This window comes from Hydra vulgaris, chromosome 03, assembly GCF_038396675.1.
Source record: "Hydra vulgaris chromosome 03, alternate assembly HydraT2T_AEP".
Taxonomy (NCBI): domain Eukaryota; kingdom Metazoa; phylum Cnidaria; class Hydrozoa; order Anthoathecata; family Hydridae; genus Hydra; species Hydra vulgaris.
The window spans coordinates 47,733,341-47,757,221 of record NC_088922.1 but is presented as its reverse complement, the minus strand read 5'-3'; the positions used below and the strand labels follow the sequence as shown (position 1 = coordinate 47,757,221).

The following is a 23,881-nucleotide window of genomic DNA, read 5'->3' as shown; positions in this document are numbered from 1 at the left end:
TTTTTACTGAAAAACCTTTGACTTTTTGTTACTAAATAGTAAAGAGCATTAGATAAATAGCATTAGTCAAATAATGACTCACGTAAAATTAAGTAAAAACATTTATTCTTGTTTTTGGATTCTAACTTTCACATGTTAAAATGTTTACTTACAATAAATTCGTTTAAACTCGTTATTTTTTTATATGTTGATATTTGAAAATTTGAATAACCGCTTATGTCATTTAACAATGGAGAAAAATAACACTTTATTTTCCAGATGCCTAAGCTAAAACTGGAAGAAGTTCAAACATTTTTTTTTTACAAAGATTTTACTGTTTTAATTAAATAATATTAACTATTAAACTTTATCGTGTTTTCAATTTTTCTTTGAATAAATTTGTGTTAATGCTTAACCCGTTCTAACTGATTTATTATCGGATATTTAAACTCTTTAACATACTTACAAATAAAGATCAATTGCATCCAAAGCTTAAAAATACTTATTTTTGAAAACTAATTTTAAGTCTTTTTGAGACACTGTGCAAAGGCGTTATTATGCCCATCATTTATGATTGCATTAATAATTGCATTGATGATATAAAATCATCTTTAAAAAGGCGAAGCAGCTCAATTTGATTCAGAAAAATCACATTAACATATTGTTAACCTTTTTGATACCTTAAAAAGTATTAAGATCAAGAAGTTTCACATTTAAGCAATCGCTTTAAATAAATAAAAAATTTCATTAAAACTTATTTTTGATTTTAATTTCAACAGAGTTGTTCAAATTTAGCAGATAGAGAGAAAATCATGTTTTCTGCTACTGATAAAATGCAATTTTATAAGAGCCCACGTATGAAAATATTTTATATATAGACTTTGTTTAAAATCATACGAAACTCTTAGATGCAAGTATCACGTTAAAACAAGTTTGCGACTTAAAACTGTATTATTCTATCATCATTTTACGAAAAAAAATGAGTTATTGATGTTTTTTATTTTTGTCCTCAGAATAATGTTTTTCTACTGTATTGAAAACTATTAGTAAAAAAGTTGCGGAGAAAACGTTATAGAAAAGTTTTTATATACCATCTACGAAAGTTTTAATTTTTTAAACCATTTTATCTCAAAAACAAAAAAATTGATACAATTTTTTAATTTTAATTAAAAAATTATTCAATTTTTATTTGGTATTTTACAAATTGCAAACGTTTTAAAACAACGTTATCATAATGTGACAACAAAAAAGTTGAGATCAAATATCTCAAGGATAAAAATTGAATATGTAACCTCCTTTTAGCACACTTAACGCCAAATAACACGGGCGGTATTTCTTTCGGGTTAACTCAGTTTATTCCGGCTATTTTATTCTACTGTTTTGTATTATAAATAAAAATACTTTATTTCATAAATAAATTAATTTTTAAGAGAGAGAGAGAAATAACAAGGAATATAAGTTCTTTTTTAACTTTTTTTTTAATTTTTTTTTGGAGAGAGAAGAAAAGTTTTTCGTTAATTCGTTTGATATTAAATTAATACAACTATGGAATACCCTGAAAGTTATTAATACAACTATGAAACACCCTGAAAGTTATTAATATATATATACTATTGTTACTATTATATTATATTCTATTATATACTATTATATACTATATATATTATATTATATACTATTATATACTATTAATATAAACCTATTACTACTACTACACATGTGTTTTTATTATAAGAAAAAGCTGCTTTTTATATACAAATATTCTTTTTTAGACACAGGTAATCGGTATTTTTTAGACACAGGTAATCGGTATTTTTTAGACACAGGTAATCGGTATTTTTTAGACACAGGTAATCGGTATTGTATAAATCGATATTTTTTGTTGTTGCTGTTGTTGTTTCATATATTTACAATAAAGACATATACATATATAAATATTGGCCGGTGTCACGAAATAAATGTTCCCCATTACAGAATTTCCCCCCGGCCGAAATATTCTTTCCGGGGGGAAAATTTATTTCGAAATAATATTTCCCCCCTCGTAATATGTGTTCCCCTATCTGCGAAATAAAGTTTTCTCCGTAATATTAGTTCCCCCTTAATACTTAATAATATACAAATTGACATAACTTGCGCAATTAAATGCGCATATAGATAGATCTAAATGCTAAATGCTACTTTTGGTTCAAATGCTAAATTAACAAAATCTACATAAAAAAACAAAGTTTCGCTTGAATCGAACGCATCTTTCATAATTTTTTTTGTTATATAAAGTTTTTTCATGCAAATCTCTAATAAGTTGCTAACAAATTATACGTTTTATTGTTAAAAAAATAACTTCGTGCAAGTTTAGAACGTTTTTAAATGTTTTGAAAAGGTTGTTTGGAATTTTTGTTTGTATATTTATGATTATGTTATTCAAATCTATATAAGTTTTTTTGTTATGTTTAGTAAAATAATACTATAAATTGCAAATAATTTTTATAATATAACTTTCATTTCATATTTATTATAGTTATTTGCTTTCTGTAACGAACACGAATACTTGCTAACGTTTATAATTCAACTAGTTAAATAAAATTACAAATTACTTGCAAAAATAAGTTGTTTTTATTCGATATAATGATTTAGTTATTTAAAACAAGAATATGGAAAATGAAGAAAGTAAAGCTCTGCAAATGTATCTCGGGAAAAATGAATATCCTTCTAATTATACGAAAGACGATAAAAGAAAACTTCGAAAGAAAGTTGGTACATGGAGATTTATTTCATATCGGAAATGAAAAAAACTACAACGTGTGGTAACAGGAGAAAATGAACGAAACCGTATAATACAAACTCTCCACAACTACTGCTAAATTACGGTTTTATTTTATTTGGTTCTTTTTTTTTAAATGAAATATGGAAGGCATGTGAAAATTTCGCCTTAAGCACCGCCATGCATATCGACGTTCTTGGTATAGGTTCTCGTATTTAACGTTATGGCATGTTATTTTATAATTAAAATAGCGTAACAATAATTATAATAATATAAATAAAAAAACAAACAAACCCTTTATCAAAAAAACCAAAGTTTTGCAACATTTTTAGCGGGGAAACTTTTATTACGGGCGGGGATGAAATATTTTATCCTCCCGGAATGTTTATTCTAGAATAAACTTTCCGGGGGGAAGGTTTGTCCCGGTACAAACTTTCCGGGGGGAAAAAATATGGGGGGAAAATTTGTTTCGCAATACCGGCGCAAGAAGAGGACATTAACTGTCTTATCACCGAGCACCGTTTACATATTCCCCGTGTTTATGAACAAAAAAATAAAATATACACAAAACGTTAAAAAATACATAACTTTTGTCAAATAATAAAATGACATTTATATTGATTTAAAAATAATAAATAAAAAAAAGTTTTGTATACTCATACAAGTATATTTGATAGATGTTTAACAATATATATTTAGTGCTAATGAAAACGTTTTTTCTTTTTTAAAACCACCTTTTAAAAAATATTTGAAGTCTATTGCATTAAATTTCTAATTGAAGTAAGATTCTTTTATAATCTATTTTAAATTTTTCTAGTGAGTTGTGTTCTTTATTGAACTTTTTAACAAAATTTTTTCATAGAAAAGGTCCTCGATATTGAATTCGGTAAGAACTCATTTTTAAATAAATTCTCTGAGCAATAAGGTTATTCTCTGAAAACTTTATTGGATACTTATGAGGTATTTCACTAAAATAAGATTAAAATATAAGTTGAAACACTCCATGTGTCATTTTAAACACGAATAGTAATATTTGGTAAATGTTTAGCTTATAAATATTCAAAGCCTTGAGACAATTTAATAGTGGTTCGCAATACACAGTTCTGTTTACTCCAAATATAATCTTACAAGCATACTTTTGTTTACTATAAAGTTTTTTTTCCGCAATCTAGATATCTAGATGGATAACTTCGTATTGTTTGGTATCGTTTATATACTAATGTCAATACCGTCAGTATCGGTTCGATACTACACGATACCAATAATAAAAAGAATCGTATGGTATAGAATAGTTGCATAATCTTTTTTTTTATATCGAGAAGAAAAAAAAATGTAGATTTGTAAATTTATTATGAATAAAATACAATTAAGTTTTTTCCTTTATTTTATTTTTGTTGGTATTAGAGGAGTTTCTTCTATTAATGTTGGCCCTATTAAGTCAACTTCATGTTCTCATGACTTTTACTTTCTGGTACATGAGCCAATATTTAACATAATTCTCAAGAGCGGAACAGTATTGCATTATTAAAATAAGTTTATACCTTGTCACTGTCAAGATTGTATCTACGATCAGTGAAAACAAGGCCAGAAGCGGAAAATGCAATTTCAGATTAGTAGAGCTGCTAATTAGGATCCTGCAACACCTGAAAAGGTAGGCATTTTATTTGCATGCTGCTTCCGACAAGCCAAAGTTTCAACATTATCTCCAATTATAAATCTTCTTGTATTTTGGTATTTTTTTTTTCATTTTCAATTTATAGGTTGATTTATGTGTGCCTGATATGAGGTAACATCTTTTTTATTCTTTACTATGAAATCTTAATACTCATTTTCCTTCAGACTTTGTGTATTACCAGCATTGCTGAAGCTTGAGACAGATGATAAAGAATTCTAAAAGTATTCTCTGGTTGTGATATGGTTACCAACAGACCTAATAAAAAGTCCTTCAAGAATTCATTAACTGATTGGTTGCTTCTCTAAGTGGTGTGGGCTTTTTTTTCCGATGAAGTTAACAAATGCGATCAATTTCCAGAAGGGCAAATAGTGATTCGAATTGACTTGTCAATCTCTGTGTCTGATAATATAAAACTTTTTTTAACTTTTTTAAAATTTCTTTAACTGATTTTAGCTCTGGAAGAATTCAATGAGTAGAAACTGTTCATCTGTTAGTACGGTGTTCTTCCAATCATCGCTTTCTGTATCAGGTAAGTATATACAGTAAGCAAAAAAATAAATGGCACAAACTTTTTTTTTGAAAAAATTTGTATAAAAATTCCAAAATTAGACAAAAAAGTTAGTATTTAGACAAAAACTTAGTATATCAATATTTAGTAGGGCCACACTTTGCCAAAATAACTGCCTGCAGACGTCGGGGCATCGATTCCACAAGAGATTTGACTTCTTCTGGAGTGATTTTTTCCCATGCTTCGACTATTACTGCTTTTAGATAATTTTGTCTTCTGTAAGCTTGATCTCCAATTTTCCGTTCTAGAATGTATCACAAAAGCTCGATTGAATTAAGGTTGGGGGACTGGGCAGGCGATTCCATCACATTAATATTATTTTATCGAAAAAATTCCTTTGTTACTATGGCAGTATATTTTGGGTCATTGTCCTGTTGAAAGACGAAGTTGCTTCCAAATCTAAATTTACAAGCAGAGGGTTTCAAACTTTGCTTTAAAATGTCTATATACGAACTGGCGTTCATAGTTGATTTAATGAAAGTCAATTTGCCAGCTCCTCGCCAAGCCATTGATCCCCACATGACATTTCCACCACCATGTTTTACTGTTCCTTTCATGCAACTCGGTTTGTATGCCTCACATTGTTTTTGCCAGACTTTTTGCTGTCCATCCAAAGAGATCAGGTTAAATTTGGATTCATCACTCCAAATTACTTTCTTCCAGTACTCGATAGTCTTGTCCGCATACTTTTTTGCAAATAATAATCTTTATTTCATATGTCTTAAAGTCAAATAGGGTTTTTTGCGACATATTCTACTATGAAATCCTTGCTCTCTAATTCTATTTTGGATAGTTTGAGCTGAAATCATGATTTTGTGGTTGTTTTTAAGTTTGTCTGCAATCTTTTGAGCAGTTTCAAATCTGTTTTTCTTCACTTGTAAAATAATGCTTCTATCAATAGCAGCAGATGTTTTTCATTTACGGCCTCTTCCTAATATATCAGTTGTAGTCCCATTCAAATTATGCTTTTTTATAATATTGCCGACAGTTCGAAAAGGGATTCCAGTCTGTTTATTAACTTCTCTGTAGGTCTTGCCATTATTTACCAAATACACAACTAAGTTTCTTTGAGAAATCGTCCATTGTGGTTTTACAATGCGCATGTTGCTATAAATTAATCAATTTTATTCAATTAATCAAAACTTGCGTGTTACAAATACATTTTATATGCTACATATGAACGCATCTTATGTGTTGCATATGTAAATATAATTTTAGACTTAAACTTACCAAAGTTTTATTTTTTTTTCCCACAAAAATTCAATAAAATACAAACTAAAGTTATTGTGCCATTTATTTTTTTGCTTCCGATATAACACCTGTGTGCTTTTAATGTTTTTAAAAACAATAATCCTTTGGTAAAATCATGCACAAACACATATAAAAATCTTCATAAGAGTAGTACTCTTTGATGAACATTTACATTTTTTACAGTTTTAAAAAAACGTGAGAAAACGGATAAGTTAAAAAAAAAAACTTAAAAAAAATGCTTGTGCCATTTATTTTTTTGCCTACTGTAAGTGGGAACTTCAGTCGAAGCACAATGTGCAGCATGTTATAATGACTGCGCTAGTGCACTGTGGGGTGTATTTAGAGATAATTAAAATCTAACGTGGAACAAGCATTTTGCAATGAAGCACTGAAAGCTGTTGATTTATGAAGCCTGGTAGTAAGTGAGCTGACTTTATGATATACTTATCATAAAGTCAGCTTTATCATATTTACTTCCTGGGTACCCTCTGAAAACTGAAATATGATAAGTCTTACTTATCATATTTCAGTTCCTGGGTACCCTTCTATGAAGGGTACCCTGCAACCCATTTTTCTATGCAGTGCAGGGTTAAATTTGTGATTGCTTTATCTAACAGAGTCTTTACTTTTAATCATCTGTATGGACACACGTAGTGAGTATCCATACAACAAAAAAGGAATCTGAGAAAGGCAGGCATTCAAATAATTAAAAAATGTGATCTATTAAAATTGATAAAATAAAAATAGAACTTTTCTTAGGTCAAATTAATAAATTAGTTTACAATTTGTTGGACATTAGTTTATAGTTTAGTAAAATTAAAACAAACGCATAAATTACTACAAGACCCCAAAAAATCAAGACCATAAAACTCAAGACACAGTTAGGCTAAATTATATAACTATGTCGAATCTATATACCTATATAGACTCTGTATCGTTATTATTTAGATTTTATACTTGTAAATAATAGAATACAAGTATTACTAAGACAAGGTATTAAATAGATGAACAGATACAAAAAATAAAATATATACTACTTAGTGAGTAGTACTTACCTATATTTATGTCAAAATAATACCAGATTAAAGATGTTATAGAAGGCACAATGAATGGTTATCATAATGAATGATTATCATAATGAATAATTAACATAATGAATGATTATCAGCTTTATTTGTTTTATCAACTTTAGTTGTTGAATGTTGAACACAAAATGAAGACAATATCAGGCAAGAGTTTCGATATTACGCAAAATTTAATTAAAATAACTATACCATTTAAGAAGTTAAATTATGGAAGCAATACCACACAATTAATTATATTAAAGCAACGATACCAGATAAGAAGTTAAAATACGCAAGTATTAGCACACAGTTATTTAAAATAAAGTAACGGTATCAAATTAGAAATAAAATTACGAAAGCCACATGATGCAACACGACCTTTGAAAATTCTTATTATACTAGATGAATTAGTAGTATAACTATTAGATTTAAAAAATAAAATTAATTTTATGAATACTAAATGGTACCAACTATATTAAAACAGTAATAATATAACCGATACATTCGATTGCAATATCGCGTGATCTTGATATCGATATTGTAAGGTATCGTATTTATACCAAATGATAACCTAGAATTGATGCCAATTATCTAGTGACTAATGATTACTACGTAAAACATTAAATACTTTTTACTTAAATTTTGTGGCTGCTATTATTGTCTTTATTGATCAAATTCTACTACTATTATTATTATCATTATTATTATTTTATTGTTGTTATTGTTGTTGTTGTTGTTATTATTTTTGTTGTTGTTGTTGTTGTTATTATTTTTGTTGTTGTTGTTGTTATTGTTGTTGTTGTTGTTGTTGTTAATGTTGTTGTTGTTGTTGTTGTTATCACTTTAGGACTTCGAAACCTCTAGTACCCTAGTTGCTTTTGTAATACGAGCACAAATTGAGGGAACTGGGTCTGAAAATTAAAAAATCATTTTAATCATTAGACAGCGAAATCTTCCTATTAAACAAAAAAACAACATAGACTTGTCACTTAAAGAGTTATATAACTGCATAAATAACTTTTACTATGAGTTGATGAAAGTTACACAGTTTTGCAATACATTTAAACATCGCTTCTAATCCTTATTTATATATCCCTGAGCGTATATACTTGTATGAGTGTAGCTTCCGTTGTATCAGCAGTATTAATGATACAGGATTCCTGAATGGGAGGAATAAGAGTTCTTAAAATGTTATTCACTGTCCTACTTTAACACATAGGCTATTTTTCTGAATAACAAAAATGATTACACAGAATCATTCTCAACTCAGGGGTGGATCTAGACGTCAGCATTTCAACAAATACTGACTAAGCTCCATGCATGCAGAGCCCATGTTATAATATCAATACTTAAAGTCTTCATATGAAGACTTATGATCAAAACAACAAACTGGACTAGCAGTTGCATGCATGTAAAAATTGGACCAATTTTAAATCTTGATTTATTTATCAAGTTCCCTATTTATAATAATTGGTTACAAGAAAGTACTATCGACACTTTATTGCAAAGTAAAATAAACAGTAAAATTACTCTTTGGTGAGATAGATTACATCGTATTTTTATTAATTCTTAAGCATTTGTAATTGTAAGAGGCTACGAATCTAGAATTTTTGCGTCAGTTTTGAGTTTATTATCTCGCTATAATCCATTTTATAAAACCACATCCTTTAAACCCAAATGGTAAAATTAATTATTTAAGACCAACTATTCAATATGAAACCATTATTTATTTGTTTGGTACAGCAGTTACGGAAGATATTGTTTTAGAAATTAAAAAAGCTCCGTTTCTTACAATTATTCTACATACAACACAAGACCTGTCAAATAGTATAAATGTATAAAATTATGTACAAAAAGCTTGTCCATGATGAGTAACAATTTATCTAAAAAATATATAGTTGCTCTTAAAAAGATATGTCTTACTGGATCGTCTTCAAGAAACAACACTTTATTGGCTGTAGGGAAAAACTATTTGGTAATAATGAAAACTCTGTGCCAACTAAATTTAATTTCCATTAGAAGATGCTACCATACGAAGATGAGATAGAGGTTTAAGCTTGGCAGTTAGAACATGTTCAACTACAAGTGCTGTTGAACTTTTTCTAAAAGAGAAAAGGCCTCATTAGAAGTACCAGCCTAAAATGACAATAGTACTTCATACAAGAACAAATAAGAGATATATAGGTGTAGAGAATGAAATCGGGAGTAGGAATGATGAGCATGATAAAGAAAGGTAACTTTAGCACATTGCTAACTTTGCAATGGATTGTATAAATGGCTTCTATGTAAGTTCCAAATAAGTAGTGAATAGTAATACAAAAAGACGTAATGTAGAAGGTTCTGTAAGAGTGTTGTCATTCAGCAGTATAAAATTTTTACCCATATTGCTTTAATTATTAGCAGTTTTGTTTGTTCTAGAATTTATCAGCCACTGCAAACCCTTAGCTGTCACAAAAGAGAGATCAGATTCAAAGTCAGCTGCCTGTTCTAAGCTATATTGAGTAATGACTTTTTAGTATAAAAAGAAACAACATAGGAACAGGATGGAACCTTGTGGTACCCCAGAAGTTAGTGGAAATAAAGGAGAATATCGTCTATCAAGGAAAACTTTATATTGCAATTAAAATGAAATAATTCACTAATTTTTAAAAATTTCTAAAGTACACCATTTGAAGCAAGCTTAAAGAAAAGACCACTATGCCAGATCTTAACTAATTGATATATTAGGAGCAACAACCTTAGCTTTACTGCTTCCATTTAATGCTTGATAAAACCTTTCTGTTATAACGGTTAACACGTCAGCAGTAGAATGAGAAAATCGAAATTCCTATTGTCAGAGTACAAGTTGTCAGACTCGTGAAATTCGTTAAGTATTTAAAGACTTTGCTAATAATAGAAGAAGGTTGAATGGGTGTTAGCTAGAGAGGTTTGAGTGATCTCCAGAGTTTTTAAAAATTAATAAAAGATTTCATTATCTAGCAGGGAGGAAAACATGATTAAGTTAAGCACTTATTAAAGAGTTAAAATTTTAATGGTATTTTGGAGAATATTTTTGTAAGACAGTAACAAGAATTGTTCATTTTGACCAAACATCGCGATCTCAATTATTAGAAATAACTTGCGGAGTTCCTTAAGGATCTGTATTAGGACCTCTTCTTTTTCTCATTTACATAAACAACCTCTATGAAGCTTCCAATTTGATGACAGTTATGTTTGCTGATGACACAATTTTTTTTTTATCTTATAGCGACATAACGACACTATTTTCTTGTATGGACAATGAATTAAAGTTTTTCAATAGTTTGAATCAAACAAATTTTCTCTGAATATTGAAAAAACAAAATGGTATCTTTTTCATTCTAACTCTAAAAAACGTCTACTTCCAATCGAGATTTCTCCTCTTCTTTTTGATGGCGTTCTAATTAAGAGAGCAACGTGTACAAACTTTTTAGGAGTTTCGATAGATGAAAATCTCGCGTGGCAAGAACATATCGAAAACATTACTTGTGAAACTTCGAAAAGTAAAGGTATATTATATAAAGCAAGAAGCATGTTAAATAAACATATTTTAACTCAACTATACCATTCATTCATTCATTGCCACATAAACTATACGAATGCGGCTTGGGGTAGTGTTAATAAAAGTAAATTAGAACTTCTTCATCGCCGACAGAAACATGCTGCACGTCTTATCAGTTTTAAAGACCCTTTTTTACATGCTAAGCCTCTTTTTATTGAAATGAATATTTTAAATATTTTTAATGTACTGTGTTTTATGTTTAAATGTAAAACTCGTACAGCTCCGGTTTCTTTTCACAATTTATATTTCTTAAAAGAAAAAAATAAATATAATTTAAGAAATGATAATTTCCTTCTTCAATCAGTTTTCAAAACCAATTCAGGCAAGTTTTGTATTTCTTTTTGAGGGGCGTTTTTATGGAACAATTTAGTTTTGAACCTTTTTGATTTTTCTGACGACTGGAAATTTTTCGCATTTAAAAGGAAATTAAAAAAAATCATTCTCTCTATTGAAAACATACTTATATATTTCTAAATTTAGTTTTGATTTATTTATGTTTTTACAAATTTTTATATAAAAAATATTTGACTATATACTTGTATATTTAAATTTTGTTTTATTAATTTTATTTTAGTGTATCATGTTAGTTTAATTAATACATTTTATACCTATCAAGTCTGTTACTTTAAGTATTTTTATAAAACGTTAATTTTTACTTCTAACTTTCGTTTTATAAACTTTATTTGACTGCCTTATTTATTTTATACACATTATGAAATTGTTTTGACACGTGACGATTGTGAGCGGTTCTTGATGACAAGATCATCTGATCTTCTGCAAGTCTCCGCGTTCTTATTTTATATGCAACAAAATTTGTCATTTTTTATTTATATGCATTTTCTTTCATTTATTTTATTGTAATAGTTATTGTGAAGAAATAAAAGAACAAAATGGACATAAGCTGTAGAAAAGATTAAGAGGGAAATAACTTTAGCAAAAGAAGTAGAAGTGACTTGGATGTCTGAGAATTGATTAAGGAGTTGTTCATAAATTACGTCACGCAATTTTCGACAGTTTTTGACCACATCCCCCCTCCCCTCTCGTCACAACTTTGTAACTTTTTAGTAACAAGTCCTGTATGAATTGTCACTAAGCACAATCCCCTCCTCCTTCCTAGAGCGTGACGTAATTTATGGATGACTTCTAATCTATTGTTCTAACCTTAAGTGCTTCGAAACTAGTTTTCCAATTTTCTTGAAGAGATATTGCGATTAATTAAGGTGGAATGTTAGACTTGTCTTTATTAAATTCATTGTTAAAGATTTTCTAAAAGCCTCTAGATCCTATTTTCTGAGATAAAATTGGAGATTTAATTATTTAAAAATAATAGACCTTTTAGCATGAAACCGATAAGAAGGAAGAAAAGCTTCTTTGCCTGCCATAATCGAGGAAATTATAAAGGTATTATTTTCACCAAAAAAGGAAGGTTTTTCAAGGAAAAACAGTTTGAGTTTAAATGATAACATTTTACGAACTCTTGCTCATCACGTTCTGGGGCTCTGTATAAATTAATACTGCTGATAGATACGTCCTTTTCCATAATGACAACAGCGAAGAAAACGACAAAATGAATCCTAATCAGCCTAAATTTTGGGGTAAGAAGTGCAACGATAGACTGAATTAAATATAGAAGTACAAGACTTTAGTAAGATCATAGGATGAACTGATCCACTTAAAGGGGACCAGAGGAAACTGATCACAAGTGTCAGAAACAAATCAAACGAGTGAAAAAAGGGCTCATAACAAGGTAAATTTCGTAACAAAGAACTCCTAATGAGACGTCGACATTGCACACCAAAAGCAATAAAAGGGACACCATGCTGTGCAACATGGCAAAGTTATTACTATTCTTTTTTACAACTGCAGATTGAATCAACGTCATTGAGCTCGGGAAATCTTACTAACAGCTGGCCTCAGAACCATTAAACTGGGTATTAGAAGTGTACCCTCTTTAGGATGTAAAAGAAAGAGAAGTATAGCCACTAGTAAGGAAGCACAAACAATAACCTATAAGTAGAGTCAAGCAAAATCAGTTTTAAATGTATGTAACTTTTTAAATATATAAATTTAAAAATGCAATAATTATAATTTGAAAATTATCAAATATAACAGTTTATACAAGAAATGACTTCATTAACAAGATATATATACATTTACTTTTTGATATAAAACATTTATTACATATAAAACTGAGTTAGATATTACAAATAAAATTGAATACTAAAATAATATAAAATTTTTAAATATAATTCTTCATATTTAAAATAAACAGCTAAAAGTGAAAAATCTAATTCATAATGACACATAGAATAACAAAAAAAAAAAAGTAAATATCTAAATAATAACGTAAACATAATAACATCAAAATAATATATTTATGTATTTAGAGAGTAACGATGCAGAGATTAAAAAAGTCTAAATTATATCGACGTGAACACCAATATAATAAAAAAAGTAAACTTTTAAAACATTAAAATGTTAAAGCTAAAATCTTCAAATAATTATTCGAGTAATCAAATAACTAAGAATTAACTTACTCGGAGTTTAAAAATCAAAATAAAATTTTCTAAACAATAATTAAGAAAACCTTTATAATTCAAAAAACATGCTCTCTATATTAAACACAGGGTATTCGACACACACCGCTAATACAAAAGCACAGGCATATGAGATGACTGTAACTGACACAAAGTTGAATGCCTATTAAAATAAAAAAAAATACATAAATAGTGGAGTTTATAATACATGGTATTGGAAATATAAGGTATTAACATATAAGATTTATTAACTTAAAATGCGTGCTAATTAGACTGATATAACTAAAAGCAATAAGGTTTTTGTATTTTTTATCATTTAGTTATATATATATATATATATATATATATATATATATATATATATATATATATATATATATATATATATATATATATATATATATATATATATATATATATATATACAGTATTGGACAAAACATTTGCAACCAACATCGAACAATGCTAAAAAGTGTTTCTAATTTTACATGTCTTAAAAACGAAACGAACTATACTACCACAGCAAACAGTTCAGGAGTTTGGAGTCATAGCATGCCATGACATGAGCAATCAGCTGACAGGTGACAGCACACAGGCAGAATTTCGTTGACAAGTGCCATTTTGCAGCGGACAAAACAAGTGCAACTTTTTTGGTTTGTTTCATTTTCTTAAGTCTGGTCCGTGTCGACGTCACGGAAGTTTTTTAATAATTAAAGGAAGTATCCAGAAGTTTCCAGAAGAAGCATCTGGAAGCATCCAGTAGCATCCAGAAATATCCAGAAACATTCAGAAGCATCCAGAAGCATCGAAAAGAAGCATCGAAAAGAAGCATCTAGAATCTTCCAGAACAGGTTCACACAGGTTCATTTTACTATATAAGAGACATGTAAATCGACATGTAAATCAGTCAGTATATGGAAGTCAATCAGTCAGTATTATCAAGACAGTTTATCGAAGTGAGTTTTATCAAAGTGTTTTATCGAAGAACATCAATACAAGAAGTGAAATACAACAAGTGTTTCATTACATCAATACAGTCCACATCTAACCAAGACGTTGTGTTCCCCAAAGCATTATTGTATTATCACAAGGTAAATGTAACACGGTAAGCCTTGAGAAGCGTGATTATTTATTTTTATTATTTTTATGACTTAAAGTGCAAAAATGGCTCCCGACAGTCTTGGATTGGAACTAAGAAAGAAAATTATTGGCGATTACGTAAGTGGAATGTCACAAAAAAGTATTTGTGATAAATATCGCGTGAAAAATTGATTTACGATACTGCCATAAGACCGTGAAGCATGGTGGAGGCAATGTAATGGTCTGGGGGTGTTTTTCTGCTAACGGTCTAGGTCCAATACATCGAAACGATGGAATAATGGACCGTTTCATGTATAAAAATATCCTGAAAGATGTTATGTTACCTCATGCTGAATGGAATATGCCAATAAAATGGGTTTTTCAGCTAGACAACGATCCGAAACACACTGCAAAAGTAGTCAAGCAGTGGCTTCAAGACAACCACCTATCGGTGATGGATTGGCCGCCTCAATCTCCGAATCTCAACCCTATCGAGAACCTGTGGGAGATCGTCAACCGCAGAATTAATCGTGAAGGTGTTCGTAATAATAAGGATCAACTGTTTGAACAAATCCAAAAGGCCTGGGCAGCGATTCCACAAAGTTTCATTGATCACCTGATTGAATCTATGCCTCGAAGATGCAAGGCTGTGATCGACAGCAAAGGATTCGCCACGAAATATTGATAGCGAAATACAGCTTGGTCAACATTTTGTCGAGTTGCACTTGTTTTGTCCAGAAGGAAATCAACTTTTTTTAATACTTTTGATTAATTTATTAATTTTCGTGTACAAATAATGAACATTGTGATGAATAAAACTTGAAGAACTTTGTCTATAAACAGTTACATAGTTATTTCTCTAAATTGAAAAAATGCAGCACTTTTATATCAAGAAACAAATTAGCATTATTTGGTTGCACTCGTTTTGTTCGATACTGTATATATATATATATATATATATATATATATATATATATATATATATGTATATAATTTTTTGTTTTGTTTTAGTTTTTAATGTTTGAGATGGTTCTTCTGATGCTTGAAATCAGGAAAACCATCATTTGTTTGCTGGTTTTTTAAAGATGCCCTTTCTCTTCTTGACTTTGTAAAGAAGAGTAAGAGCATCTTTAGAAGACGAATACAGATTTATACATACAATTATATATACATAAAAGTTTGGCGATATTGTTTGAAATAACTATAATGCTTGATTCATCAAAAAACTTCATCAAAACCTATTTATTTGTTTTTAAAGATAAGAAAGCATACTAATTTTTTTTACCATTAACTCACTGTCACATAATAAATAATTGTTGGAAGAATTTAAACATGTTTTAAATTAATTAATTGGAGGTATGATTTCATGCTAAATTTAGAGCAACGTTAATAAAGTACTTGTTAAACTCTTTTGAGATTTGGGTCGGGCAGTGAATATCAATATTATTAATAGTAATATTTAATGGAAGTGATGACTTTCATTACATTATTTTATTTTTAATTGAATTGCATATTTTTTTAATATATTATTTTTTTATTTTATTATATACATATATCATATAATCATTACCATTTAGTAACTTTTTTACTATGAAATTGATAAAAATATTTATAGTTTAGTATTTGTTTTTGTACTCAATGCTTCAATTTTTTAGTAATTTCTTATCGAGGTTTTATTTTTTTTCTCAAACATAATTGAGAGTTTGTTCATCCAAGGATTAGTAAGTGATTAGTAAGTGCGTTTTAAAAAAGGGTAATTACTTTTTCTGGGAGATGCTACAAGAAATAAACTTGCTAAGGCTGAAGATCTCATACCATAAAAGTTGCCACAATTTTGTCTAATGCAAATGCCAAAATAATTTTGCAATCGATCAATTACAACATTTGTTAAACAGTTTTTACTATATCCAGACCAATGCGCTTTCAAAATATTTATTATCCTTGTATGTGCTTTTGACAGTAGTGTAGTTTTTGCTATCACTATCACCCAAGTATTCTGTGTACCGGAAATTATATTTCTCTAGAGAGCAAATAAATATCTTTATCGCTTCAGCCGTTTCCGTCCCACCAACTCATTCTTTATAGTTTTTATTCCAAATGTGCTTTGAATCACATTTCATCAACTAAACTAAGAGCTTAGTGCTAAAATTATTTTCTCAAAACATTTATTTTGTGACTTAATTACTTTAGCACTAAGCTCTTCAATTCTATAACCACTATATTCTGTCTCAGTTTTTCATTTTTCTTCACTTGTGTAGAATTTAGAAGCTTCAAAAGATGACTTATAATGCGGAGTCCAAGCACACTTTTTCAAATATGTGGTTTTAAAATATAGCTTTAGAGATTGTAGAAAGCATTTCTGACGAAACTGCAAAAAAAGTCAAAAAAGGTGGACTAGATGTTTTTTATTGATGATTTTAATGGGACTAAATTTCCAGCCAATTCACTAATTTCCAAATTTTCTATGAACATGCGTTAAATATTTATTATAGGTTTTTAATATTCAACTTTCAAGTATGGGTTAGATGCAACAGGAGCAAGTTGTAACAGAGGTATTCCATGAGAAAGTGGGTACAAATATTTAAGGTTTGTAACCCATTATCTCAGATTTTCTTCATACTTGGTAAAAATAGTCACCTATATAACATAGACTACCTTGCAAAATTTTAGCACTGATATCAAATGGGTTTTGGAAATAGTGTTACTTTAAAATCAGCTATTATTAGCAGTTTTTTTTGTTCGGCGGTCATTTTGATTTTATTATAATTTTTGTTTTACAAGTTACTGTTCAACTAAACATCCGATAAAGCTGAAAATTAGCACCAGTATAGTTTTTAGGACGAGGAATCAGAATATGATATTTGTTTTTAATGACAATATTTAGAACTATATCAATATGGGGACTGTAGCTATATATATATATATATATATATATATATATATATATATATATATATATATATATATATAGCTATTTTTAAAATTTTAACAAAGGCGGAAAGGAGGCCTAGTAACCATCGTAGCATTAATTTTTTTTAGAAAATTTTTTCGTTCTTATTAAAGTATATATATATATATATATATATATATATATATATATATATATATATATATATATATATATATATATATATATATATATATATATATATTAAAGAGTGTTTTGGTGCAAAATTGAAAGGTGGGTTTTTTGAGGATTTTTATAAATAATTAATCGAATTATAATGAGGTACATTCGGATGTTAGTTATTATGAAATTTTAAAAACTTTCATTATAAAAAAAAGCAAAAACATTATCAATAATTAAAATGAAAAATTCATAAATGTAATATATTAAGTCTAAAAAATTAAATAAATACAAGTTTTAAATTAAAAAACTAGTCAATAAAAAACCAGAACTTGCATCTGATTAATTCATAAATTGCTTATAAAAGAAAACTGGTGTAATATGATTGAGTTAATTTTAAGATTGGATTTTGGGCAAATCATTTGCGTCTATCTGGTATATGTGCCTTGTTCTTGAAGATAATGGTTTTTTATCATAATTAAAATATGGGGCTTAGGAACCCAACAACAATCAACTCTACTTGGCCAGTGTAATCAAGTGTTAAGTAAATGAGGATGCATGAATTTTACAAGGGCGTCTTCATTTCTTTCATCAACTTCAAATACCAAACCAACCCAGTTAAACATATCATATTTGCAGATATAATATTTTTCTGCAATGATCTGCAAATTCCTCCTGCTCAGAGACTCTTTTGATATTTATGCTTGTTGCATCCTGAGGAATAAATTGGTGGAAACTTCTTGTACCAGGTAAAGTCTTTGCATTATTATATCGGAGAGTCAAAGATTTATGGAGTGAATAAATATCCCCGCCTTTTAAAAAAAAAGAGGCCAAATATGTTATCTTTTGAAAAATTGAACATTTCTTCAGTGTTCTGAGTTTGTAAGCCAATTGTATGTTGAAGACTAGCACTTGAAACAAGTCTTTTAACTATTCCACCAATGCCATCACATGGTGACTTTCCATGTGATGCTGTAAAGAAATTCCATTCACGTTGTATCCCAAAACCTTCAAAATGATGGCATAAATTTAAAAAATGTTTGCAATTTTTGTACTGGCCAGAACAACAATCAGAGAAATAGTGGATTTGGAAACATTTCTTGTATAAATTGGACAGTTCTTTTTACTATACAATAAATAAACCCAACATCATGTGTTAAGTCATCAAATATAAAACATAAAGACAATGGTTCACTTTTAGTAGCACTCTTATCATTTTTGTTATAAATAACTACAAGATGCAGTGTGCATTGCTCATGGTTCCAGTGGTAACTCTGGATTTCGTCTTGTATGATAAATTAAAAGTATTCTGCAAAATCAACCAAAACAATAATTTAATTTATGGGTAAAGATGACTTTAATGAATTCAAATATTAACCTTGTGCTTTAGCAATATAAGAGTGAGATGTTATGCTATCAAGTTTTTCAAGACTTTCAATGAATTCACTTATTGTAGATGAGTAACTTAAAAGCTCTGCTCTATCAGTTGTACTCCACTGTTTGTATTCAATTATTTCATCTTCATCAACTTTATCATTCTCTTCATATGATCCATCATTTTGAAATAGATTTGCAGTTATATACTTGATAATATTTTGAATTCCAGGGCAACAACTACATCTATGGATCATGTATTCCCTTGACTCTCTGCTACAAACAATCTTTTCAATAAGTTCATGGTAATTCTTTTACAGTTTAACTGCACTAAACATAGGCTTTAGGTTTTGGTGTATTGCACATGTACAAACAGCATGGGTTGTTTTTTGACCAGCATAAATACACCATTTTGGCTTTAACTGAGCAAATTTAGAAAATCCAAATTTGGATTAAGGGTGTTCTAGTTTGAATTCAATAAATAATTCCTTTAAATTGCAAAAAAGTAATCACTTTGACGCATGTTTATTTTTGGATACACTTACAAAATCTTTTATACCTGGCAACTGCCGAGTAAACTGATGGTTACAATAGAAGCTTTCCACCTTACTAATGATATCTGATTCAATTCTAACAATGTTAGTTTTTTCTGGAAGTGTTAGTATTCCTTTTTCAAATTTAAGTTTTCTTATTTTAGTTATGGTTAACTTTGAAAATATTGAATACTTCAGCTGCTTTCCTTAAAGACCATGAATCTGGAACCAATGCTAAAATTTGAATTTAGAATCTTTTCTCTTCTGTTTGCCGTTTTCAGCTTTTCTTGCATTGATAGTGTCAATATATCTAGATCTTTAGCTTTCTTCTGATGTTCAAAATTGGGTCCTCAGTAACATCATTTTTCACGTCTGTCGCATTAATATTGAGGATACTGATAGCTTTTTGGCATAACATCAGCAGCTTGCATTAATTTTTTTTTCCCGAGAAAAATTTTAGCATGTTGTGGAACTTCATGAAATTTTACTGGTGATACATCTAATTTATCAAAACTGATGTTTATAAGTTCTTTTTCTTGTTCCAGAAATCATCTTCACCATTGTGGTCCTGAAAGGTAGACCAATTATCTATTTTTTTACCGCTTCTTTTCAACATCAATGTCACATTTTAAAACCAAGTGGCTTTTAAATGGGTCAATTCAATTTTTTTAGGAGTTAGCATACCGGTTAAGTAAAAGTTGCTCATGATGTAAACAGATTTTAACATTAACATTTAATATTAACAGCCCAGATCTCCATAATAATAAATTTCTATCTCTCTCTGAATAGCTTGATAAATCAATTGGATATTTTAACTATATTGGTGCTAATTTTCAGCTTAATCGCATGTTTAGTTGAACAGTAACTTGTAAAACAAAAACTATAGTAAAATCAAAATGGCCACCGAACAAAAAAAACTGCTAAAAACAGATTTTAAAGTAACAATATTTCCAAAACCCATTTGATATCAGTGCTAAAATTTTGCAAGGTAGTCTATGTTATATAGGTGACTATTTTTACCAAGTATGAAGAAAATCTGAGATGGTGGGTTACATGCCTCTTCCACTTCCTCATGGAATACCTCAACAGTGTCTTTTAAAGGATTGCTTTTATTTATTATTCTCTAAGAAATTTACATTATGTAATTTTAATGATTAAAAAAATTATATTATTATAAATAATATAACATAGTTATAATTATTTATAGTATAAATAATATAATAACACATCCAATAACACATCAAGTATAAAAAAATTTAAAAAAATAAAGTAAAAATTACTAAAACTATTTATAATTTTTTTCATTTGATATAAAATATTAGTTTGCGTTTTTTGGATTGTAAACTAAAAGGTATTTGAATAATCTAAAATAATCTAAAGGTAAAAAATCTTTTTAAACATAAAAAGCTAATAAAAAACAATAATAATAATAAAATTCAATTATTAAATAATAATAATCAAAAAAACAATATAAACAACATTTTTCTGAGGATTTGAAGCTTATTCTTTCAAAATGTTCTGTTGCAACTTACCCAGTCACTTGCCCCAGAGTTGGGTAAGTTGCAAAATTTTATTTTTATTTTATTTTCAAAATTGCGGGATAACTAAGTTTTACATTTATCTATCAATGATGGAATAATATGTCCCTAAGATCTATTTCATTTCCCTACAAATTAAAAAAAATTTGAAGTAACAGGTTATAAATATGGTTATTGAAAATGTGTTGCAAATAGCTTTAATTTAGCCATTTATTAAAATTAAAATTTAAATAATCAAAAATAATAATCAAAAAAAATATTTAATTATCATAATTTAGAACACTAGTACAGAAAGGAAACAATAATTTTTAAATACTTCTATAAATAATTTAAAAAACTGTTAACTTAGTTACCATCATGTTTGCTTGATAATGAATTCCATTCTCTTGGATATTGTAAAAATAGACAATGACAGCCAGATGGATCAAATATGCATTAAAAGACAGTCTACTCAATGGAATCCAAAACTTCCATGATAAAAACTTATTAATCAATCCTTTAAAAGAAAAATAGACTAAAATCTTATTTAGCCAGAAACATTAACAAGTTAGTAATTCTTACAGCATTTCATGTAAATATGAAAATAAATAAGAAAAGTAATCAGGTTTACCATTATTTTTAACCATAAACTTATTTTTGACACAATTTTGACCGCATGTTGTATGTGTACAGATTTCATTTAACAAAATAAAAAAATTATGTTTACTAACCTAATGGAGCCATCCTAAAGTTTATTAGTAAATCTTCAATCAAAATTTTATTACTATCAAATTACCCTAAAAAAGTTTGTAAAATAAAAAAGCATTTGTTTTCATATTTCTCAATGTTTCTTTTTAAAAAGACAAATTAAAAGTTAAAGATAAATAAGTACTTAGTAGTTAATTACGAATAAATTAGGACCCATTACTATCTAAGAACTGGTTCAAGCCCAGTTAAACAAAAGTATCCAGCATTTATTATAAAGAATTATCAAACATTTTCACCTACACAACTATTTAAATTTAAATTAAAAAAGTGACACCAATTCTGACATCTTGTTGCTAAAATATTACTAACATCTGTAAAGTGGTTTTTTAAGCCTGAATAATTTTCGCTCAACTATTTGATTAAAAGATTTGCTCATTTATTCAGTCTAAGATTTGCTCATTTATTCAGTCTGATCTTAATTCAGTCAAAGTCTGCATCCTTTGTACTTTATGAAACCAACTAGTTCTTTGGGTAGACTCTAGTCTAAATCTAGTTTAGTAGCTTTGGCAGCATCAATCTATTTTTGGTAGCGTCCATTTAGTAGAACCTTTTGTTGAAATAGATAACCTGTTGAAACCAATTGCAACAAATTGATTTATTTAGCCTAATGATATATTATACAAACTAGATATTTAACTTGCAGGATTTTATTGGACGAAAAATGAAGTTGCTTTTTTAGTTTATAAATATAGTCTGTCATTTGTAAACTTTTTGGATCGAAGTTAGACATCTAGTTTATATAATATATCATTGATTCAACCTATGCAGAATATAGTTAAACTTTTTACTGTGCTAATGTTATTATATATATGCTGCAGAACCAATGTTCTGCAACAGAAAAAGAATAGGCAGAATATAATTCAAATTTGAAAAACATTTTCATTCTTATTTTAACAAAAATTTATTAAAAAAAAAATAAAACTTAAATGTTTTTGCCTTTTAGTTTACAAGAATAAAAGAGTTAATAATAAAAGAATAAATAAATTGTGTTGCCTAACATATTTAAATTGTAAAATAACATATTTATCTTATTATATGTACAGTCAACACTAATAATAATTATAATAATAAAGAAGCATTGGTTTTGCCAGTCCAGATTTAGTTGAAGTGAACAAAAAATTGCCATTAACAATTCTAAAAGCACATGCAAGATTTTCTAACCATGTAAACTTTTCTTTCAAAATAACCTGGGTTTTTAACATAGAGTCATTAGCTTCAAAGCAATAGCTGACAGTTATGCTTTCTTTAGATCTAGATGAATTAATTTTACAAGCTGTTTTCCCACCGTTCAAGGAGAGAATACTCTTCATACTCTGATTAAATTCAAAATTTGCCTCATCAATATTGTTAAAAGCATCTGCACGATCAAGGACACGAAGGAAACTATTATTTCTTAAAGTTTGAAACAATTGTGGCTGCTCTGCTGATAGATTTAGGGGTACAAAGAGCTATTCTAGGATTTCTTATAAGGAATGATTTTACCTAATATTCAGTTGGAAGTCCATTTTTAAACTGCAGAGTATCAAAGTTTCTGTATGTCTGAAGCACCCTTAATTAAACCATCTTATGTTTAAGGATTACCTAAACTAGATGCATAACAAGCCATTTGACCTTCTTCAAATTCAGTTAACACATTTTAAGAACTAGTTTTCTTCAGACTATCTCCATTTTGTTGTTTCTTTAAATGCCAACTAATTGTCCTGGTATGTCATACTTCTTAGAAGCATAAAAAAGGCCTCCTGCATAGAAACCGCTCATATTTTTATATTTTTGAGATCAGCTGCAATTGTTGATTCTTCTGCATCAAAATTATCGCAATTTTCCATGTTTGCATTATAGATCACAAAAATTACTTTAAATAATCAAAAAATAATTTCTAAAAATTTTTATGAAAAGTAAACTTTTCCATTAAGTACCATAAAAATAAATTTTTTTACCTCAAAAAACAGATAGATTGTTTACATAATTTTTAAGCCATTTGTTAAATATGAAATATTAAAACAAACATTATATTCCATAAAAAGGTTTATACTCCAAAAAACGCATACTGCAAAAAACAAATCTTTCACCTTATTTCAATTTTTAAATTGAACTAGTCAATTTTTATTTTAATTGCTTTCCTTTGACAAG

General features: G+C 28.4%; 1 protein-coding gene across 1 annotated transcript in view; it reads right to left on the bottom strand.

Moving 5' to 3' along the window:
- Window positions 1–12,957: 12,957 nt before the first annotated feature.
- The window catches only part of LOC100204488 (nose resistant to fluoxetine protein 6), a 63,231-nt gene continuing 52,307 nt past the window's right edge, over window positions 12,958–23,881 (bottom strand). Inside the window, exons 14-15 of the mRNA XM_065793470.1 lie at window positions 21,358–21,500; window positions 12,958–13,575 (exon numbers count right to left, since the gene is read on the bottom strand). Of these exons, the coding sequence (XP_065649542.1) occupies window positions 13,465–13,575; window positions 21,358–21,500 (254 nt within the window). The 3' untranslated portion in view covers window positions 12,958–13,464. The remainder of the gene's footprint in view (window positions 13,576–21,357; window positions 21,501–23,881) is intronic.